A 23,361-nucleotide genomic window follows, 5' to 3' on the forward strand; every position below is an offset into this window, starting at 1 on the left:
TTTTGTATGATGGAAATGGTCAAATAAAGACTTGGCCAAGTGGTGTGGAGGGTAGAGGTGATTTATATAGTATTTTATTATTCTAAAAAAAAAAAAACAACTCATCAGCTTTAGTAAATATTTTCATTTTGCAGTGGATTAAAGTATTCAAGAAAATTTAAAAAGAATAATTAAGGATAAATAAATAAATATATATATATTTTTTGAGAGTATAAATATATATATTTTTAAAAAAAGATAAATGAATAAATAAATAAAATATAAACAAAAGGTGCTTTTTATGAATGGTGAAGTCCACGAGGGGCCATGGAATCTAAGGATGTAATGCTGCCAATTGATAATAATATATTTCACTTTTTATTTGTTAATTCCTTTTTATTTTCTTTTTTTTTTTCTTCTTTTTGGCATTGCAAAGAAAAGAATGGAGATCTAAGGTGGGATCATATCAATACTGAATGCACAACCCATCCAATTATAATTGAGCGGAGTCCCTTGTATGAAAAAAATCAATTTTCTCACTTAGACTCGAACACATAACCTTTCATTTAAAAAAGCTACTCCGTGCTACTAAATTTCTACTGGACTAGCAACTATGATAAGTCTGTTAAAATTGACAAGTTATTATTAAACACTTAAATCAGTATAATTACTAATATAATACGGAGTAATTGTTTATCACTTCTAAAGCATAGCATCAGACCATTAGTGACATATTAGAGTGTAATTCAAACGTAAGACCTCAAATAATGTATACATATATTACATAATAAATAAACAGATTAATCATAGGCACAAAAATGGTAGCAGCCTTTAATGTTGTGTGGAGCGCACTTACATTAATCATTGACCGGACCACAAAATATTGAAAATTTGTAAAAATGCGATACCGTACCTTTATAGTAAGAAAAGCTTTTAATCATTATTGCCTTTAATAATATTTTTTTAAAATTTTTTTAAAGAAACCACCCCTACATAGTGCTTGATCATTTCTTGAATACTCTACACCTTGCATCACTCTTTTGTTTCCTCTATTGCTTTCTGATTATATATATATAGCACCTTTATATGTGGTCTCCCTCATTTTAGTCTTCAATCGAATTGATTTTTTATTTTATTTTGTTTATCTATTTTCAGAAAAGAAGTATATTAATATTATATGGGGCAGTTTAAGTTTTGGACTGACATTAAGACGCTGGTATTGTATATGACGGCAAATTGTTGCGTGGGTCATAGTTCAATTAACATATTGTTACGTGGATCATAACAAAAAATACATTTTTGATATATTAAAATTACATTAGTTGTGTATTGAATATACATTATATAAATAATATACTTTTAGTACTCAAATAATATATTTTTCATTATATACATTTTTAATATATTAAAAGTACATTATTTGATAGTATGATGTATACAATAATGATTGGTATATGACAGGAAAAATAACAAAACGAATAACAACAAATCGCTTTATAGCCTGGTTTCTCACTAGCTTTCTCCACTACTATTGTCCCTCACCTCTCCTTTTGTTGTATGCCTACTTTCTAAGAAGATGACAGAAGGGAAAATAAACTTTTTTGGGGGTATTTTTTTAATGTATTTTTTTTTTTATCAGCATGTATTTGATATTGCCTTTCAATTCTGTGTACTAGATGGTTAGAATGGGCTAGTCATTCACTCATTTGTAACATACAAATTAATTAACGATTGTATTTCATTTAATCATTTTAACTAAAACTTTAAACATGTCATATTCATTGTTACTTTGTTAGTAGTTTATTGGAGATAGGGAGATGATTCTATTAGACGTGTTTTGAGTACTATGAATTTTCATATATATTAGAGACATTTTTGGTATTACTTGAAATTCTAGAATTACACTTATTGTTAATGTTTGAATAGATGAGATGTAACTCATGGGTTCATATAGTCAAAGTTTCAACTTTTTTTGTTTTTTTTTTTAATCTTTACTTATTACTTCTTAAAGTTAAAAATTAATGACAAGGTGTGACAAAACTCTCTAAAAGAATCTTAATATTTTCTTAAATAAAATGATGCTAACTCATCTCATCTAAGAAATTCATTCTTCTGTCTTTTTGTTATAAGAAGTTCCTAACTTGATCAATCATGAGTTTAGTGGTGTCTTAATGGAGGATAAATCTTTTGAAGTAAAATTTGTGACAATACCTTGTAAAGTTGATACTTTTAGAAGATAGCCTTAAGTAATGATTTATTGTTTGGTTCTTCTAAATTAATTACTGTAATGAATTAATTGAATCTTTGGCTTCGGATATATGATATGCTTTTTAAGTAAAGTTCATATATATGGATATGATGAGAGCTGAGTAAGAAAGGCAAATTCAAATAACATTAACTTTTTTTTTTTAATTAAAGATGAGGGGGTCACCCGCTAAAACATTAGGAACTAGCTCCTATAAAAACTCTAGATGTTGTCCGCCTAAGAAAGGTTACGTTGCTCCGAGTTGATCCTCACCAACAATTTCCCTCAGCTCACTTGGAGCGACCTCAAGTGCAGATAGACCTACAAGCTGCGAAAGCGCTTGTTTAGCAAGATAATCAGCAACTCGGTTCTACTCTCTATACATGAGACAAAATCGGATATTTGTGAAAAGCCTAGCCATTCCGAGGCACCTGGTTAGGACATTACTCAGACGACCATGCAAACTGTTAGCCCTGTGGTAGCAATCACTTTCAATGATAACGTTATGAGCACCAAGACGGGTAGCCGCTTGCAAGCCTTGAAAAACCCCCCACACCTCCGCTTCCTCAGTCGTGCAACAACCAATATTATACATGAACCCTCCTAGCCAATATAGTTATGGAATAATTATATTCCTAATATTAAATCCATAATTATAGCATTCTTATTTAAATAGAATACATAAAATATCATGCAAATAACAATATTGCCCAACTTTTGGATGAGAAAATTTTACACAAATCACTTCTGTTATTTTATATATAGATTATATATCAATTATTCTTTTAAGATTAAAAAACACAATAATTAAGCAAAGAAACTTCTTAATTTACAATAAAAAAAAAATGTTACGTTACTGCTAATTAACACATGCAACAGACGACGACATTCGGGGATCGAATGGAGACAAATAGAGGTGTCAATTTTTCAGGTGATTTGCATTTAATTTTGTTCCACATTATAAAAATATAAAATTTGCATTTTTTTTTTCTTTTTTTTGCCTTCTCTTTCTTGTGTAGAGTTTGATTAGACCCCTTTGTAGACGCAGAGATAACGACACAACGTTACCTGCCACCTCAATCTCTCCGTCCCCATCCCATCCTATCCATCATGGCAAATTGCCAAATTATACCATGGAACACTGTACCAGGTACCTTGTACTCTAAACTTTGGTTTAAAAATAATCTTCAAATTTTGTATATATAGTTAACATGTTCTATATCTGTAGTTGATTATTATGTACTTGTAACTATCATATTATGTGTCAACAATTATCAAGTTATTTGTTTAAAAATGTTAACTGTAGGTACAGAATATGTTAACTGAAGGTACAAAATTTTTGTATCAAGGTTCACAACACAATATGAACTCTGGTCCATAGTATACCAATTGATCCATCATAATATCAATTTATTTAAAAAAAATAAAAAATTATCTTGCCTTCAATTTGTATATTGACCCAACAAAAGTTTTTTTTTTTAAAACACCCAACAAAAGTTATGTATAAATTTTAGAATAATTAATGCACTTCATACTTGTAAATGTATGAAATGAGACATTTATATGTGTCAAATTATACCATAAATAGGATTCACCTTGAAGGTATATAATATGTGTTAATTGTAAAAAGTACATAAATTTATTAGCTGAAAGTACATAATGGTTAGATGTAATATGTAAATAATATGCTAACAACATTCATATAATATGTTAATCGTAATAAATTAACTACAATTATATAATTTGAATTTGGTTTTGAATCAAGATTCACAGTTCAAAGTCCACCATATTCCATGGTATAACAAAGAAATAGGCGGAGACTTTTTTGAGCCTACAACCAGGTTGAAGTGTTAATTTGATGTGGTCTCATGTTTTGGGCTGCCTCAGGCAATTCGGTATTGGACATCATCACAAAAGACATGACCTGCAATTAATTCAATCCGGCATAGCCCATTTTTCAACCCTATGTTAGAAAATAAAAACAAACACCTTAGCTTTATTGAGAAGTTTATATAATTTTTTTTTTTTTTTTGTATCCAGAAAAAGGGGACACCCGACTAGCAATCGTTATACCCTGCACTACGGTGCACATAGCAATGTGCACCACGTACGTAAAACACAGAATGATTGCCTGGAATACACAGAATATTGACACACAATACACAGAACTCATCCTTCTAACATTCGAATGCACAAACACATCACAACCTGTGTTAAGAACATGAATACACAGAACTCATCCTCCCAAACATTCGAATGCACAAACACATCACAACATGTGTTACTAACATGAATACACATAACGGTTGCCTAGAATACACAGAATGATTGCTTGGAATACACAGAATATTAACATAAATACAGAGACCAGCCGAAACGGAAAACATGACTTCTAAAAAAACGGACGATTAGTTTACAATACTCAAAACGACGTCGTTTAGGTACGTGGTGCACATTGCTATGTGCACCGTGGTGCACGGTATAATTTGCCCCCGACTAGCTCAATCCCATTCAACATAGTGACATACCACCCCTGCTGGGAGATAAAGACTTGTTGTGTACACCATTAACGCCTCTCATATCTTAATCGTTGGGGACTCTAGAAATAAAGATTGTGATCATGTCTAATATATATCTTCCAAGATAAATATGCGAGTTACTTTATTATGTTCTCAATACACATTCATCGCTCACATATCCTATTATTTTGCAAAAAGGCGTCTATAAGTTTTGGCTATATTCACCATCGAATATCGAGGCAAGCACCTATCTTGGAACATCTTGACTAATGAAGCGAAATCTGTTTCTAGTATGCAACTTATGATAGCGCCTCTACTCTAAACAAACTAGAGACGCTTTAGCATAGTCATTTGATGTATTTAATTGAATTTCTAATATTTTTCATGTGTTTTGTTTAGAAGTTTAGTGTTTGAAAAACATATTATAGATGATGAAATGGTCATAAGTTTCACCAAGAAATGGAAGGCTATATTAGTCTATATGCATGCCATTGTTATGAACAAATTAAATTATTTTTATTAGTATATTTATCTTGTAAAAATTATATTTGTGCATTGGACATTATTAATATATTATTTTTAATATAATCAAAATGAGTATTTTAACTTGTAATAAAAAAGTAGTTGTAAAGATGAGTATTGTTATGTTGTAGATAATTATAATCAAGAATAAAAATTGTGTCATAACAATTTTCATATTAAAATAAATGAAGTCTTCTTAATGTGATATTGATGAGTCGGTAAAACTTAACTTAGTTTTTGTTAAAAGCGACATGATTATAGTAGGCTTACGGATGTTGTCGAAAAATAATTAAAGAGTTATGCAATGAAATTGTAGCGTACAAATTCATAAGTGTTCATTGTATATATAATTGATATCTCAATTCTCGTTATATGTGCACTATTCACCTTGTAAACACTCATTAATATTTTAAGATATTAAATTTTTTTCTTATACGATTGATTAAATAGAGAGACATTTTATCATATACATAGTAGATCAACTTGTAATAAAATGTACATTTTAATTAAAGTAATATATATTTGGAATAGGAAATTAAAATTTGTGCTACAACAATAAGGTTTGGTTTAAGCAAAGAGAAACAATATATCCTTAGAATAATTATAGTTTGACATTTATATTCTTTTAGGATGAAGAATTGAAGAGTCAACAAATAATAGCTTTAATTTTTTTTAATAGTTGAAAGAAACACATCAAATTAAGTAAATATTATTATATTTTAATTCTTACCACAAAGAAGAAAATAGTTGCAAAAAGAATAGGAATTTTTTTAAATGACATGAGTTCCATAGTAGAGGGACGATTTTACCCTCCAATTTAACGGCCTTTGAATGATTTTGTAACTGATGACCAAATTGAGTGTGATTTTTTAAGTCAGATGATCAATTTGGATAATTTTCAAAGTTAAGCCCTGAATTAAGAAATACACAATAGTCGAGGACCCAAAATAAGTAATAACTATTAATAGTACCTAACAAATAAACCCCTAAGTAGTCAATTTCTAATCTAAGACCTATAGTTCTTTGTAATGTGATTTATAAAATAATGTTATCAACAACGGGGGGCCAATGACAATTAGCGATGGTCAATGATGACCTGTATTGTAATTTTACCGGTAACCTGCTAGTTACTTATAACTTATACTTGTTTGACGAATTTTTATAAGTTAGAATGTTTAATTGTAACTTTTAAAGATTTAGGGATATAATTATTTTATCGTTAAATTTCAATGACCTATTTGACCATTTTTATCGTTATTATTATTAAATTAAAATTAATAACGACAATTCACGCCAAAAGTAAGAGAAATAACTATTTTCTTCAAGTGTCTCCCTCTCGCTTTAAAAAATAAAAATTTTAATTACAAAATAGTGAAATACCCACTCAGTCAAAAGGTATCGACAATTATTCAAATCATGTGCTAAATTTAAGGGTCTTTTTTATTATTAGTCAAAAGCAAAAAAAATTTCTGTAATGTTGTCTCCATCGTTATGAGAAGACTTGGCGCTTCTTTTATTGAATTCGTTGAATATAGACGTGCATAATCAAGAAGATATTTAACACGCAATGCATGAAAAGAACGATAAAAAAAAAAAAAAAATAAAAACAATGGGTATAAAGAAAATAACTATGTAGTGGATGCAACTTCAATAATCAAGTTGGTTGAACAATTAGTTTTATAAGTTCAAAATTTTAAGTTTTGATTCGACCTACATATAAGCTGACTATTACATCCTAAGCTGATTTACATTCTTGTAATCCTTTGCATTGTCAGTTAATGCCATGCACAATGCGGGCTTTCTCATAAGTCAATGCTACTAGACATGTCAATCCATCTTACTTAATACTTGACGGATCATACCCCATCATAAATAATACTCCGTATATGTTAATTTTCTTAACTTTTAGGACAAAACTTAAAAGATTAACCAACCCAAAATAAATTTATAAGCTTTGTCATGGAATTGTAACAAAACGGTGGTTACGTAGTAATATAATTAAGCGTGATGCAATGCTTATGTGCTTCATTTATAAACTTTTCCTGATTTTGATTTTCAAATTATTTGCCCATTTGCATGTAAATTTTCTACGAGTTGTTGGGGCAACCCTTTCAAAATGATATTAAAACGATATATAGTACAAATAATAGATAATATGACTTTTCTAATATGCCATAGGGCACCCGGCCTTTATATGTGAATTATATTATATCTTGATTTTTGTGACAATATTGTATTTATAATTATAATATAAAATTTATCTTCATAATTATATCATCAATTGGAGCATATATTTAACATTTTTAAAGGAGTAATTTAAAATATTGAATGATTGGTCCACTTTAACGTACATTAATGTTTTTTGACCAAAAAAAAAATAATTTATAAATAACCATTTGAACAGTACAATGCTATATGGTTAAGATGATACAATTTTAATTTGTATGCCATATTTTAGTTATTTTAATTTGCGTGCTTAGGATTTTGGAACAAACAGCATCTTTGGTTGGTAAAATAAAAAATAAAAAATTTGAAACAACATCTTTTAGTCATCCGCTATTCTTTTATTTTTATTTTTTTGGATTAACGACCACTCCTGACTCTATGGACAGTGAGTAAATTTTCGCCCTGTGACCCTAATAGCCGACAAAAGACCACAAGGAGGTAAATCAGTCTAGATTACCTAGTATATCTGAGCGGCTCAAACTCAAGGGCTTGAGATTCGAACACACGACCTCTCGGCTACATATGTAACTCTCTTACCACTTGGGTTGCCCTTACGGGCAATCATCCGCTATTCTTAAATCACCACATCGTAGTCCAAATTTATTATAAAAAAATACATAAATTGTAAAATATAGTAATTTTAAACTAAAAAGATAATTTTTTTTTAAGGATATGGGTTGGGACAAATTATGATTTTTATTGTTTTTATCCGATCGAACTCATATCTAATCAGATATTAATAAATGTAATAACTTTAAACGAAAGCTAAGGGTTTCTTATTTCCTAATAATTTAATAGGCAAGTGAATAGTGATGATGATTAGCAACATAGTACGCCGTTTTATCTGACTTTCTTCTTTAAAATTCTCGATTTATAAAAATCTTCTTGCCATCTCAACAACTCCACCTTTCCCCTCCTCTCTCTCTCTCTCTCTGAAACTCTCTCCAGTCTCCATTCATGGGGAGAATCACAAACCTACGAGATCTCATCGGAGTTGTGAAAGACAAAGCCTCCCAATCCAAGCTCGCCTTAGTATCCAAACCCAACACGCTATCTCTCCGCCTCGCAGTCCTGCGCGTGACAGCCCACTCGCCAAACGCGCCGCCAGATGACCGTTACCTCTCCTCTCTCCTCTCCCTCGGCGACAGCTCACGCGCCATCGCCTCCACCCTAATCTGCGCCCTCATGGACCGCCTCCACCGCACCGGCGACTCCACCGTCGCCCTAAAGTGCCTCCTCACAATCCACCACGTCATCAAACGCGGCCCCTTCATCCTCCAAGACCAGCTCTCCATCTTCCCCGCCGCCGGCGGCCGCAACTACCTCAAACTCTCCGCCTTCCGCGACGGCGCCACCGCCGCCACGTGGATCCTCTCCGCCTGGGTCCGATTCTACGCGCGCTACCTCGAGACTCTCCTCTTCGCCTCACGCGTCTCCGGCTATTTCCTCTGCTCGTCTTCTTGCGCCGCCGCCAAAGATAAACAGATAGAGAAACTCACATCGCTCATGAACTCCGATTTAATCGGAGACGTCAATTCGTTGATCGGATTAATGGAAGAGATGTGCAAAGCACCCGATTCCCTCCTCCTGGAAGGCAACAAATTGTTGTACGAGGTGGTCGGATTATTATCCAGCGATTACCTGTCCTTAACCAACGAGTTATTACCGAGACTCGGCGAGTTGAAGGAGAGACTCGGGCGATTAAGCTTCGCCGACTCGGTCGAGTTGGCTTGTGATTTGAAGAGACTCGAAGATTGTAAAGAGAGATTATCCGGTCTGTTCACAGTGGCAAAGCCGCCGGTTCAGAATCTATGGAGTTTGGTTCAAAACTTGAGAGAACAAATTGAGATGTTGAAAGTTTGTAGAGAGGGGAGATTGCTGACTTTTGGGACGCCGGAGAGCAAGTCGGCTCGGTTCGACCACCGAGTCTCCAAATTCTGCAACTCGGTCCGGTTTTCTTCAGGAAAGTATGATGAAATCAACAAGTTTGCTCTAGTGGTTGTGGAACCATAATTGTCACAATTACATATGGAAATATTAGAATAGGATAACATCAGAGTGATATAGCTTAAGATATAGATATAATTTTTTCATGACACTAGTGAAACACAAAGAATCAATATCATCGAGTCACCCCATGTCACTAGACACATTGTTGTTGAAACCATTGGAAATTGCATTTTTAGGCAAATATGTGAAGTATTTTTTTTTTTTTTTTTGAGCTTTCTCTATTTATTTGATTGTTTTGTAATTTATATGATACTCTCATTAGTCTTGTGTATGGTGTTCAATTTTTGTAATAATGTTTAAAATGTTTTACTTTTTTACATACTATGTTAAATATATAAACAAGCTAGTTTTGTTGTAATAAAATTGTAAGCATGAAAAATAATACTCTGTAATAATAATTATTTTCCAAACACGAAATTACTTGTTGCATCATATCATGCTGCAGTGAAATTCACGATTTTGTAGTAATACGTTTTGTTAATTTTTATTTTTGGGTGATTAGATTAGATATAAAAATGAAATGAGAAGGAATCGAGTCTTAGCAGCTGTAGTGTGGGAGCAATTCTTGTGCACAGTAAGTAAAAATTCTAGCATGTGTACAACTGAGTAACCATAATTTACATTCTTCCAAATATTGGGTCGGGACGTGAGAGATCCTTTGAGTTGAGAATTTAACATTTTGAGAAGAAGAGAAAAAAAAAAAAGAAAAGAAATGAGCAATAATTAATGAATTTGTTGCCTTGATTTGGGCAAAGGGCGAATATTGGACCGTTACGTTACATTGGCATAATGGGTGCCATATAGGGAAAAGTTAATAAAGAGCAGAGTTGTTGGACCACAGTGGAAGGAACCGACTGGACTGGAAGATGTTCCCCCAAGAAAGTGGAAGATTGTGTTGTATCCAATCCGACAAGGGAAGAAAGCTAAGGCGTTTTACCGTTGTGGAATACCGTTGAACACACACAAACAAACTATTTAAACAGATCCATTTACTTAAAGATTATCTGTTACAACAAATTAGCACCAGCAATCCCTTGTACGTACAAGTTTTAATCATTGCTTGGCCAGCGCTGGACAACTTTGAAAGTTACCACTAAATTTATCCTTATTGAATATAATGATTCTAAACTTCGTACTCGAGTGATTTTAATTAATATAATTGTTGAAGTAATAGGAAATGATTCCAGCTCAACGATTCAAGTATCAAACAAATTTATAAGATTTTAATTTTAACACCTCAATAAATTAAAATATTTATAGTTCATAAAATTACTTTATACAAAAATAAATGTCCAAACACACAAATGTCAAATTGAAATTACAACCAAACATATCGAAAAGAAAAAGGTGAAATGGATTTTAATTGAGAATGGTAAAAGATGTTATTTATTTAAAATAATAAGGATAAAGATGAATAAAAAGTTAAAAAGCTACTAGTTTCTTTTTTGAAAACTTTCTAAAATAACTTTTCAAAATAAGCTACTAACTTATTGCTTATTAGTAACTTAAAATAAATTATAAACTCCTAAGCTCTGTTTGTAAAACAGAGCAGTATAGGTGAGTACTTAAATGCATCCTGCGTTTCTTGAAGAGGACGATGATTACTACTTAAGCGATCACCTAATTAGCGCAATTCCATCGCACCAGCAGCTATCCATCGTATTTGGTACATATATATAGCGGCATGTTTCACTGTATTCTTAACGCTAATTGATAGTCCCAACCGTTTCTTGGTCGTTTCAGCTTCCTCCTCAAAGATTCATTATTGGATGGCATCTTCTCAAATACATTTTATAAGCAATAATTATTGTCACATTCACTGAAATTTGTAAATGACTTGCCAATCAAGAAGTTTCACCAAGAAAAAGACAGTGTATGAATTAATACATTTTAAATAATGATGATCGAAGGTTACTAAAAGTCTTTTATTCAAATGAGATAAAAGTTTCTTTCGTTTAAGTATATAATATTGTTTGTATGCATAAGCCATAAAGTAACAAATGTTAAAGGAGATTCAAGATACACAAAAATAAATATAATATGGGGACGTAGGAAAGGGGGTGGGGGATCCACATGTTGTAATAATTGGAGTTTTAACTAGTAATTATTTTAATTGAAGAAGTTTACGAGAGTTGAATAAAAATTATAAGTTGGGTACTTAAGAAGTTTGAAGGGAATGATAAAAAAAAAAAGAAGAAGTTTGAAGGGTTAAATTACATATTTGTCCTCTTTATTAATGGTTGAATGATAAAATTTTAAATGAACGACTAATAATGTCAATCAAACAAAAGTTAGGAGTGTAGTGATACAATTTTAAAAAAATCGATTAAATGTGACAATATTACAATAATAGAAAATTAGAAGTGAAATTTGCTTTAAAATAATAAATATTGCCAAGTTTGATTTTAATTTAATTTTCGTTTCAGTGAGGAGTTTTCTTCATAGGCAAAAACTTGTGTGAGACCGTCTCACCATGAGACGGGTCGGGTCGGGTAAAGATCAGATGCAAATGTAACACTTATATGAACAAATGTCATTCTTATATGCTCAAATGTAATACTAATCAGGAATAAAATTTTTGTTACTTATACGGGTAAATGTAATACTTTTAAGGGAAAATACAATACTTTTACATTTCGATTTAAAAGTATTACATTTTTCCTCAAAAGTATTATATTTGTCCTTATAAGTAATGAGCACTTGTCAACATTACTTATTATGAAAAATGTATTACTTTTTCTCTTATAAGTAACAAAAATTGTATTCTTGATTGGTGTTATATTTGAGCACATAAGTATGACATTTGCACATATAAGTATGACATTTGTATGGTGCTTTGACCCGACCCAACCCGTCTCACGAATAAGGATCCGTGAGACGGTATCACACAAGTGTGACCCTTATTCATAAAGACAAGGTTGTACAAAATCTAAAACAAAATAACTTGCAAATCTTTACATTTCCCCTCAAAAAACACGTAGTCTTATAAATTAAAGAAAAAAAAAACGAGGCATGTTGGTTTACAAGTTATTCTAGAGAGATTTCATGGATCACTGAGGAATTGCAGTCGATAGTGTGGTGTAGCTCAGCCATGCTTTAATTTATAGTACTTTTTTAAAATAATAAGAATAAAGATGAAAAAAGGTTTAAAATGAATCTACTAACTTAGCTTATTTTTGAATAGGTAGTTAGTGTATCAAAATAAGCTATTATTTTAAGTTATTAGATTATTTTTGAAACGTTATTGAATGGAGTTTATAGCTTATTAATAACTTAAAATAAAACAAGTTGCTAAATAAGTTTTGTCATAAAGAGCCATTAAGCAAATGAATTGAAAGCTTATGGTTTCACATGATGTACTGCATCCCACTTCTCCACAAGCTTATTTGCATTCCGTGCCTGCATTTCAACAGTGACATTTATTGTTGGCATCAAAATATTACAATCCCGTTCAATCCCTAGCTTCTAAAAGAAAAACATAAATGAAACTCAGCTAGCTTAATGCATATATATATATATATATATATATATATATATATATATATATATATATATATAGCATTTAATAAAAAATTTCTTGCCTCATTATTCCAGTCAGTTCGAATGGTAATTACAGCCAATACCAGTGTTTGAAGTGCAGTCCCGCCAATCATTCCACCCCATACTCCCTGCAAAGCCAAACCACAACGTAAACTAGATGTTCAAACCTTATACAAATACATAAGAATTGAAAATATATAATATTGAATTCAACTAAAAGATTAAACAGATAAGCAAAATACCATGACTCCTTTATTGAAAACCCATCCCAATATAAGTCCAAAAGGAACTCCAAACAAATAGTAACACCCTAGGTTTATGTACGCCACATAAGCTTGCCATCCCGAACCAACCGCAACTCCTACAAATCACATGTTTAATACAATGAATAAGTAATTAAACACTCCCAAAAAAAGGTGAAAAAGATGAAATTGAAATTAATTATTAAATGGCAATATAATATAATTAATGGGATGGTAACCTGAAAGAATTGGTTGGACACTGTTGAGGAGAATGGTGAAAGCTAAGAGAAGAGAGAGTTTGTGAACTTCATCCAAGATAGGTTGGCTGGTGGTGAAGATGAGGGCAAGTTGATTGTGGAAAAAAATGATTAACACCCAAAACACAATGCCAATCCCTATGGATTCCATCACTGATACTATGGATGCAAACCTTGCTGCCTTTCCATTTCCTGCTCCTAGTTCATTTGCAACCCTTACTCTTTACACACCAAACACATTAACCCAATATAATATAATTAATATTTCCAATACTAACCATCAACTATGATAAAAGTATGATGAACATATATATGGACATGCTTATTATGTTAACTGTAGCTAGCTAGCTAGCTTTTCCATGGACCACATATATGCTGGGGGCCTTAGCTAGTTTTACTATCTGTACTGTTTAAAATTTTAATTAGAATAAATTATCTTAAAAATCTAACAACTAGATTTTCAGGATATGCCACCTCATTCAAACTTTTCACCTCATATAAAGTAACAACAACAATTTATTTAGTGAGAGGATAAAAAATAATATTAACTATGTTTGGTAAAATAGTTAGTTTATTAGTCAATTTTAGTTTATTTAAATATTATTAGTTGTTTGACTTTATAAAATTTGTCAGGTTTACATATTTAATGGTTAAAGATTGAATATTTAAGTGTTAAATAAAGTTTGCACAACCAAGTAGATGATAATTATGAAACTGTCACCGCGTCTTCTTCTTTTATTTTTTTTTTGGTACAAATGTAAAACTGATATTTATTCTTATTTCTCTCACAGGATCCATAGCTTATACAATTATATAGTAGTAATTGCTTTTTTTTTCTTTTTTTTTTTTTCTGAAAAGATATAGTAGTAATTGATTAATTAGTGTATTGCTTAAAAAGATCTATTGGGCTGTTATTTATTAGGCCTTATATATCACACGTGTTGCAGACATGCACCCTTTAAATCTTTAATAATTGGAAGAGGAGAAAAAATCTTCTCAGTAGGTAGCATTTAATTTGCAAACTCTTAATTGGCTTTTAATTTCTTTGACGCAACTAAAATTGAAATGAAAAGCAAGAAACGATATACGGAGTAATAATTAAGAGAATAATTGAAATGAACATTACCCAGTTCCAGCAAAGAAGGCAAGAGGAATCATAAGCTCCATGGTATTGATATTCATGCTGCCAAAAACAAGAAAGGAAAAGACATATAATAGTAACCACAAGAAGATAATGTTATAGATTACTTAGACTTGATTTATATAGTTTAATCAATGAATATTGAACAAAAATATAAAATAATAAAGTTTACTTACCAAATGGACAATGAATCCACTGCAATTTCCGCATTATAGAGATTTCCAGTCATCAAAATTAATATCTTGTAATACCAGTTCTCCAAGCTATTCCATTTAAAATTGCGAAGAAGAAGCACTAAAATTAATATAGGTCTGATCTTAGCTTAGTGTAATTCTTAACATTGACAATGTTATGATCGGAAAATTTTAAGGTATCAAAAACCACATATGGATCCATTTTATTACCTAGGATATAATCATGTATATTTTTAGTATTGTATTGCATTAGTGTCAATTCAATTCTTTGGGTGAAGCTACTACGGGAGAATATATACTTACTGGGTAAACCCAACCTTGTGATCCACAAGGAGGTAAATCAGCATAGATTAGATATAGTTGGTTGGCTCAAACAAAAAAAAGATTATAATTTAAACTCAGAGACCTTGTAGTTACAAAGTGTGTATCCTTAGCCATCTTGACTAGAGTTATCTCAGTACAGTAACTTTATTTTAGTCAATAAAAAAATATTACCATAACATGATTCCGGAAGATATGGAGAGTTTGAAGAAAGCCCAAAGATCAGAGAAGGCTTCCATGGAGAAACCAGTCCAAGTAAGAGGACACCCGCCGGAAACTGTGTACACAAACAGCCCCACCACAATAAGCCACCAAGTAAAAGACAGCGCAAGGGCGGTGGCTATGATCCCGAGCTTCAACTGGTACACAATGAACCAGTTGATTAAAATATGGACAATTAAGGCTCCAACACTTATCCAGGCTACCACGAAGTTCTTCAGCTGGCACTGCAAAAACCTCTGCACAGGCAACCAAGACGCGAAGGAGAATTGAATCGGAAGGAGAGCTAGCGCCACCGACCCGGACAGCTCCGACACCTCCTCCGGCTGCCCTAGTAGCTTCAACACCGGCGTCGCGTATAGATACAATGGAATCATCGCCAAACTGACCAGCCATAGAACTACCCAACAACGTTGTAGATATACGCCCAACATGTGATATCTTTTTGCGCCGTATGCTTGCCCACATAGCGTCTCTAGCGCACTCGCCATCCCAAGCTTAAATCACACACATAAAATCAAATTTTTGAGACACTGAGTGCTAGACTTGACCTAACTCTTTATCAGTCTCGGTTCAACAATTTCTCTGGCCACAGAGTACTAGACTTGGGCTTTACTAGTCTCCCCTCAACGAAAACATTAAAGAATTAACGTTAATGATGTTATTAGAAAGAATATAATTAGTTTAGGGTTACCATGAGGCCGTAGTTGAAGCCGACGATGAGGTTGGTGGTGATAGACATAGCAGCGAGCTCAACATCGCCAACATGGCCGGCGAAAGCTTGGGCGATAACCATCGTGGAATAAGACGAGACTCGGGTGAAGATGGCGGGTCCTACTATGTGCCATAGCTTCTTCGTTTCTACCCAAATTCTTCGTGAAAGATTTGTGTGATGATGTGTGTCGACCTCCGATGACGACGAGGTTAAGAAAGGAACCTTATTCTCCGCCGATATGCCATTGCTGGACATTTCTACGTACCTCTCGATCTGATACTAGTTACAACTTGGAACAGGCGTGAACAGAGCCATTGCTTTAAATGTGTGGATTTGACATCATATGGACAAATATGTGTTGATTCAAAATCGTAAACAAAAATATGTAAAGTAGTATTACCTTCTTTTCAAAACCCTATTTGAAAAGAAGTAATTTGAATGCCTTCTTTTATTTTCTTTTGCATTGACCAGAAATGCCACAAGGCAATGCAATTGCCTTCTTTTCACTTTTTTTTTTAAATAAAAATTTAAGACTCTTTACTACTATACACTTTTATATGTGATTATAAGATCTTCAAATCAATTAAAGAATTGATATGGTTTGATAAGCATCCTTCGTAATTTTATATTTAACTAGAACACAACCCTTCCAATTTTTATTACTTCAAATTTTTTTTTAAAATTCTTATTTTATTAAATATTAATTAACAACATAAAATTAAAATTCATAGGCTGAATTTTAAGATCAGAACTCGCAGTACTTTAGGACATCTTCATCTTCGCTTTCAGAATCAGTAGTGCGACTCGATTGTTCAGACCTTTTGATGATGATGATTATTACTATCTAGTGTACTCGTATGAAATAATAATAACCAAAAAAATAACAACAACGTAACTACGACTATTGTAGTCGCATATAATAATAATAAAAAATAATAATAATAATAATAACAACTACTATCTACTACTATCTCCTGTACTAGTAAAACGTAACTACGATTACTGTGATCGTATATAATAATAATAATAATAATAATAATAATAATAATAATAATAAAAATAATAAAAATAAAAAATGTAGCCGTATTAAATATTAAAAATTACAATGCAGAAAAAAAATTATAAAAATTTGTTCGAAGATGACCTTTGCTGATCAGAATGTACACGTCTAGCTTTGAGATAGACTCAAATTAAAGAATATTTAGTTGTAATTTTTAATAAGGGAGTTTGGGTAGGTATCAGTACTCTCACCCAGGCCAATTCTTCACTACTCTGACTGGGCTCTGGACCAAAAATGGTTTGGGTAGATGAGATTGATGTTGTCATATTTAATGTGAATCGTGAAAAAATCTACTTGCATGGTAGATTTTTTTATTTTTTTTTTTAAATTATGTGTTTACAATTAACATATTATACGTCTTTAGTTAATAATAAATGTCATTTTGAATTAGGCTCCACAATGCAATATGCAATATGGACAATGGTCCATGGTATAATTTGCTCAATTTTGGGGTGTATAATAAATTAATGCTTTAATAGTAATGCTATGCATCCTTCCAATATTTTTGTTTTAATCTTTTTCTTCTTACATGGCATTTTTAATTGTACAACTAAATTTCCACACCCAAGCTAAGAAATGAAAGTCACACGACTACACGATGAGGTGAAATATATGCAAACTAACCGTTGGATATCCTTCTCTGGCTCTGACTTCCTCAATTAACTCAAGTTGTTGGGTGGATTCTCCATTAATAGCATTTTCCATGTTTTTAATATGTTTTTTGTTTCAATTTAATGATTTAATTTTATGTACTTGATTTTAGGTCTTTTGAATAAAACAATACTAACCCTAATAACTTGCTCTAAAATGGGTGACCAAGTGAGTACGACATGATTGTCGTACCTGAAATTCTCCTTGCACATAATCTATCTAGTGTATTTGACCTCTACTATATCCCTAAATAGTGGCTTTAAGTTTTCATCATATCCCTAAAAAATAATGAATTTTATTAACAATTTAAGAAGCAGATAACATCCATCCACAAATATATATTTTTGATAGCAAAAAATTTCTTTCTTTCTTTCATCCACAAACTGACATTATTCCTGTATTTGAGTAAAAAATTCAAGCACATTTATATTTGGCCTTACATTGATGATTGATATAATAATGTGTTTGAAAGCAATCCGCAACAGCAGATGAATGAAAGTGGTCCTCATTTGATATAAGAGGAAGCGCTAACCCTCCGATCCTCCAATCACGAATGAGGAAATTAAAACACCTAAACCATCTTACTGGTTAGATTATTCAATAGGGTTGAGTTTGGAAAACACAAAAATGACTTTTGTAAAATGAGTCATTTTAAAAAAAAATAATATTTTTTTCAGTGTTTCGCTGCAGAGCAGAAAACTATCTTTGTGAATTTGGTTCATTTTTCTAAAAAGAAGTAGAATTGTATAATTATATATACATTTTATATATTTTATTTAGAATATAAAAATATCTAATAATAATATTCAAAATAATGTTATTTATCAAAAAAAAAAAAATTCCGACAGAAACTAGAGCTATGATTTTCGCCGAAAATCTTGTTCTGAGTGTAACAAAAAATGACTAGATTTTTCCCAATCAACAGAAAATATTTTCCATTCACTAAATTTTTCAATTGCACTCAAACACTAGAAACCCAGAAAACAATTTTCAGAAATCATTTTTCGGAGCAAAGAATATGAATTTGCCTTTTTTTTTTTTAATAACAAAACTATTTTGCTTTATTCAATTAGACATTTAAGATGCAACTTGAAAAATACACGCATTTCTCTTTAAGAAATGTACGTTATAATTTATTTTTTTAATTATAGAAATGGCATTGAAACATTTTTGTAATTTTTTCGATAAATTGTTAATCTGAAAACTTATCTAAAATACCGATCTATTACCATAACATGATTCCGGAAGATATGGAGAGTTTGAAGAAAGCCCAAAGATCGGAAAAGGCTGCCATGGAGAAACCAGTCCAAGTAAGAGGACACCCGCCGGAGACAGTGTACACAAACAGCCCCACCACAATAAGCCACCAAGAAAATGACAGCGCAAGGGCGGTGGCGATGATCCCAAGCTTCAGCTGGTACACAATCAACCAGTTGATTAAAATATGCACAATTAAGGCCCCAAAACTAATCCAGGCTACCACGAAGTTCTTCAGCTGGCACTGCAAGAACCTGTGCACAGGAAACCAAGACGCGAAGGAGAATTGAAGCGGAAGGAGAGCTAACGCAACCGGTCCGGACAGCTCCGACACCTCCTCCGGCTGCCCTAGTAGCTTCAACACCGGTGTAGCGTAGAGATACAATGGAATCATCGCCAAACTGACCAGCCATAGAACTACCCAACAACGTTGTAGATATACGCCAAACATGTGATATCTTTTTGCCCCGTATGCTTGCCCACACAGCGTCTCTAGCGCACTCGCCATCCCAAGCTTAAAATCACGCACATAAAAACATTAATGTTTTAGAATCAAGCACTTACCATTTACGTCAAAAGTTATAGCTAGTAGGGAAGGCCTAACTTTATTTCATTATAAACTGTCATCATATTATTTGAGACACCCAGCACGGCCAAACAATCTCCGCCAGCCACTAAATACTGGACTTGACCTTTACTGGCCTCTGCCCAACATAAAGAATTAACCTTAAAAGATGTTGTTAAAAAGAATATAATTAGTTTGGGATTACCATGAGGCCTAAGTTGAAGCCGAGGATGAGGTTGGTGGTGATAGAGATAGCAGCGAGCTCAACATCGCCAACATGGCCGGCGAAAGCTTGGGTGATAACCATCATGGAATAAGAAGAGGCTCGGGTGAAAATGGAGGGTCCTACTATGTGCCATAGCTTCTTCGTTTCTACCCAAATTCTTCGTGAAAGATTTGTGTCGGTCGTGTGGTGATGTCTGTCGACCTCCGATGACGACGAGTTTAACAAAGGAACCTTATTCTCCGCCGATATGCCATTACTGGACATTTCTACTTACCTCGATCTGATACTTAGTTATGCTCATGTATCTAAATATAGTTTTACAGTTTCCTTCATGAAAATATTGTAGTTAAATGTGGATTTTTTTCAAGAGATATCCTTAAAAATATAGTTAAATTAGTACTCCATAGTCCATACTAAATATGAACACGTACAAAACTAATTCTAACAAATACTTAAATATTAATTATTACAAAATAATATTATGTAATTATGTACTTCCTCTTTTTCAAAACTGCTGTATTATAATTTTGTGTCGCATTCTATTATAATAAAGTATACATTTTTTTTATGGATAGGGAAAGAAAAGTTACAACGCAGAAAAAAAATTTATAAAAAATTGTTCGAAGATGACTTTGCTGATATCAGAAAGTACACGTCTAGCTATGAGATAGCGAGATTCAAATTACAGAATATTTTGTTGTAATTTTTAATAAGGGAGTTAGGGTAGGTATAACAGCTCTATCATTCACTTAAAAAAATGCCTATATAATGACAGATTTAGGGATGAAAATTTTTCGTTGCTAATGTAGCGACGAAATAGTGATGATTTTTAATTTTTTTGAGTTAAATGAATATTTAGCGACGGATTAGCGATAGGAATATTTTTGTCAATAAATACGTAGCTAATCTTAGCCACAAATTATTTTGGCGCAAAATATAGCGATGAATTATTCGCGGGCTAACTCTGAAAATTATAAAAATTGTGTTTGTTACAATATAGCGACGGATTATAGAATCTGTCACTAATTCAAATGTTGAAAACATAGAAGACGATTAGATTATGTGCATTAATATATATTGTACTGTTTCTAACAATGTAATACTTTTGTGGCCTCATGCCCATTGCACTACAGCCCCTCCTTTGTGATGCCCTCTTCCTAGTTCGTGGAGTGTTGAGTTGGTTAAAAAGATGATTTGGTTGAGTGTTCGGGTTAGCGGCTAGCTATCGGGCTGGACCGGATTGCACCCGTCATTGTTGTTGAGCATCCTACTTGCAATTGATGTTAGTTGTCTCCCAGGCTAAAGATTGCATGCTAGTTCCGACTTACTCCTACGGACCTTGGTTGGTTCCAACGATGATAACGTCTACTTAGGTGGTTATAGTCCCAGTCAATTCAAACCTCTCATGTTCCCTGGTGGGGAATCAACACTCGCGAACCGGATTGACCCTCGGTGAAGGTGTTCTTGTGGGTTCAGGAAACAATCATTTTGTGACTCAGCCATTTTTGCATATCTCGGATTTGATCGCTTATAAAGGGAAATGGTAAAACAGGTAGAAACTAGGAATGCATGCTTTACGTAGGGTTCCCACGAATGGCGCCAATGATGATTTTGTCAAGACCGGATGTACCACAAATCGAGTATGGAAGTACAGAACGGAAGTACTAAATACAATAAGCTGATATCAATAAACTACTTAAATTAACTTTTTCATTTTAGTTTATTGGCATCAATAAGCTAAGCTAAAAAGCTATTTACCAAATACTCATATTAGCTGTATTACTAGTAAAAAAAGTAAACTTGGTCAAATAAGCTAGACTTTGGTTGATATATAAGTCATTTTCCAAACACTCCCTAAGTACTTATTTTAATTTTGTGTTGGGTATTAATTTAATCATGTAATACGCACATTATAACTAGTAAATAGAATATAAAAGAGATAACAATCATGAAATGCTCCATTCTTATTATTATTATTATTATTATCTGTGAATAAATAAAATAAAAGGGAATCAGTCAATTCATTAATAATTAAAAATAAAATGAAAATTAATATTCAATACTTGCTAGCTAGCATTTTCCGGGTTGTTATGCCGTGGACCCAGGTCCACCTTGCAAGGTGGACCTGAGTCTACATTCACATACACTATACTCTATATTCACATATACTATACTCTACATTCACAATTTGTAAACTTCACATTCACACATTACAAGATTATATGTTTAGCAACTATACTCTACATTCACAATTTATAAACGAGCAAATTACCAAAATGGTCCCTTGACTATGTTGATTTCACTATTTTGGTCCTAATCATTTTGAATTTGCTAATTACATCCTTTGACTATCAAATTTTTAACTGTTTTGGTCCTCCGGTGAATTAGACAGTATATTTTGAGGGATATTATGGGAACTCCACTGTACATATAGCTTCGCACAATATTTTCTAAAATTTTTAAATTGTCCAAAATTCATAAATTCATCTACACATTCATACAGGTATTCATACATTCATAAATTCATCCATTGTTATATGAGTTTTCCGGCAATGCATGGTGGTTGACCTAGGAGGTGTGACGGCGACGGTGCCGTAGTGGCCAGCGATCGTGGAGATTTGGCGACAATATGGAAAAATTCCAGAAATTGTTCTAGTAAAATGAAATATGTCTGGAAACAAATGCAGAAGTTGAAGGAAATGTTTCTGCAACAGAGGTTGCTCCAGTGATGCAGAGCCAGATCGGAAAGGCACATACTAACTTGATCGATTCGGAAAATCCAGAAAGCGCATCAGATCAATTTGAGGCTGCAAATAATGAACGGAGGCGGCTTCTGGAGACTCTATTGCCCCATCTAATACAGTCTGGTGAAAGCAAAAGTGGAAGTTATATTGAAATTACTACCTTACCCTTACACTCGCCGGACGTCTGATGCCTTAAGTCGCCGGAGGACCAAAACAGTTAAAAATTTGATAGTCGAAGGATGTAATTAGCCAATTCAAAATGACTAGGACCAAAATAGTGAAATCAACATAGTCGAGGGACCATTTTGGTAATTTGCTCATTTATAAACTCCACATTCACACATTCAAAACTCTATATTCACAGGTCCTATACTCCACATTCACAACTTGAGAACTCCACATTCACACATTACAGAGCTACAAGTTGCTAGAACTTCTTAACTCTATTACAAATTCACACATGCATAACTCTACATTCACGATTTCTATACTCCATATTCACAATTTGAAACCTCCACATTCACACATTTCTGGGCAATTCTACATTCACACAATCATAAATCTACATTCACGATTTCTATACTCTACATTCACACTTTGAAACCTCTACATTCACACATTTTTTGACAACTCTATATTCAGCAATATGTTTAATAATTTAAAAAAAAAAAGACAAAAATGACGTAGTTTTAGACCCAGGTCCACAGCATAATTTGCCGCATTTTCCC

At 32.7% G+C, this 23,361-nt stretch overlaps 3 protein-coding genes across 4 annotated transcripts; 1 reads left to right on the top strand and 2 right to left on the bottom strand.

Annotated features, from left to right (window-relative positions):
• The first annotated feature begins 8,387 nt into the window (after positions 1-8,387).
• Positions 8,388-9,708, top strand: LOC116012232 (putative clathrin assembly protein At4g40080). The gene has a single exon (XM_031251732.1). The coding sequence runs from the start codon at positions 8,449-8,451 to the stop codon at positions 9,502-9,504; it is 1,056 nt and encodes a 351-aa protein (XP_031107592.1). The 5' UTR covers positions 8,388-8,448; the 3' UTR covers positions 9,505-9,708.
• A 2,987-nt stretch (positions 9,709-12,695) lies between these two features.
• On the bottom strand, positions 12,696-16,508 carry LOC116012457 (protein DETOXIFICATION 27-like). Of its 2 annotated transcripts, XM_031251991.1 has the most exons (8): positions 16,110-16,508; positions 15,371-15,912; positions 14,858-14,944; positions 14,667-14,723; positions 13,523-13,761; positions 13,284-13,402; positions 13,083-13,169; positions 12,696-12,900 (listed from the first exon to the last, which is right to left on the bottom strand). In XM_031251991.1, exons 1-8 carry the CDS (start codon positions 16,383-16,385, stop codon positions 12,841-12,843), a joined length of 1,467 nt encoding a protein of 488 aa, XP_031107851.1. In that variant the 5' UTR covers positions 16,386-16,508; the 3' UTR covers positions 12,696-12,840. The 2 variants fall into 2 exon arrangements, with proteins under 2 accessions (XP_031107851.1, XP_031107852.1); XM_031251992.1 differs by lacking the exon at positions 14,858-14,944.
• A 2,558-nt stretch (positions 16,509-19,066) lies between these two features.
• Positions 19,067-20,153, bottom strand: LOC116012458 (protein DETOXIFICATION 28-like). The gene is made up of 2 exons (XM_031251993.1): positions 19,869-20,153; positions 19,067-19,612 (listed from the first exon to the last, which is right to left on the bottom strand). The coding sequence occupies exons 1-2, from the start codon at positions 20,151-20,153 to the stop codon at positions 19,067-19,069; spliced, it is 831 nt and encodes a 276-aa protein (XP_031107853.1).
• Between the last annotated feature and the right edge of the window lie 3,208 nt (positions 20,154-23,361).

This window comes from Ipomoea triloba, chromosome 3 (genome assembly GCF_003576645.1).
Source record: "Ipomoea triloba cultivar NCNSP0323 chromosome 3, ASM357664v1".
NCBI classification, from domain to species: Eukaryota; Viridiplantae; Streptophyta; class Magnoliopsida; order Solanales; family Convolvulaceae; genus Ipomoea; species Ipomoea triloba.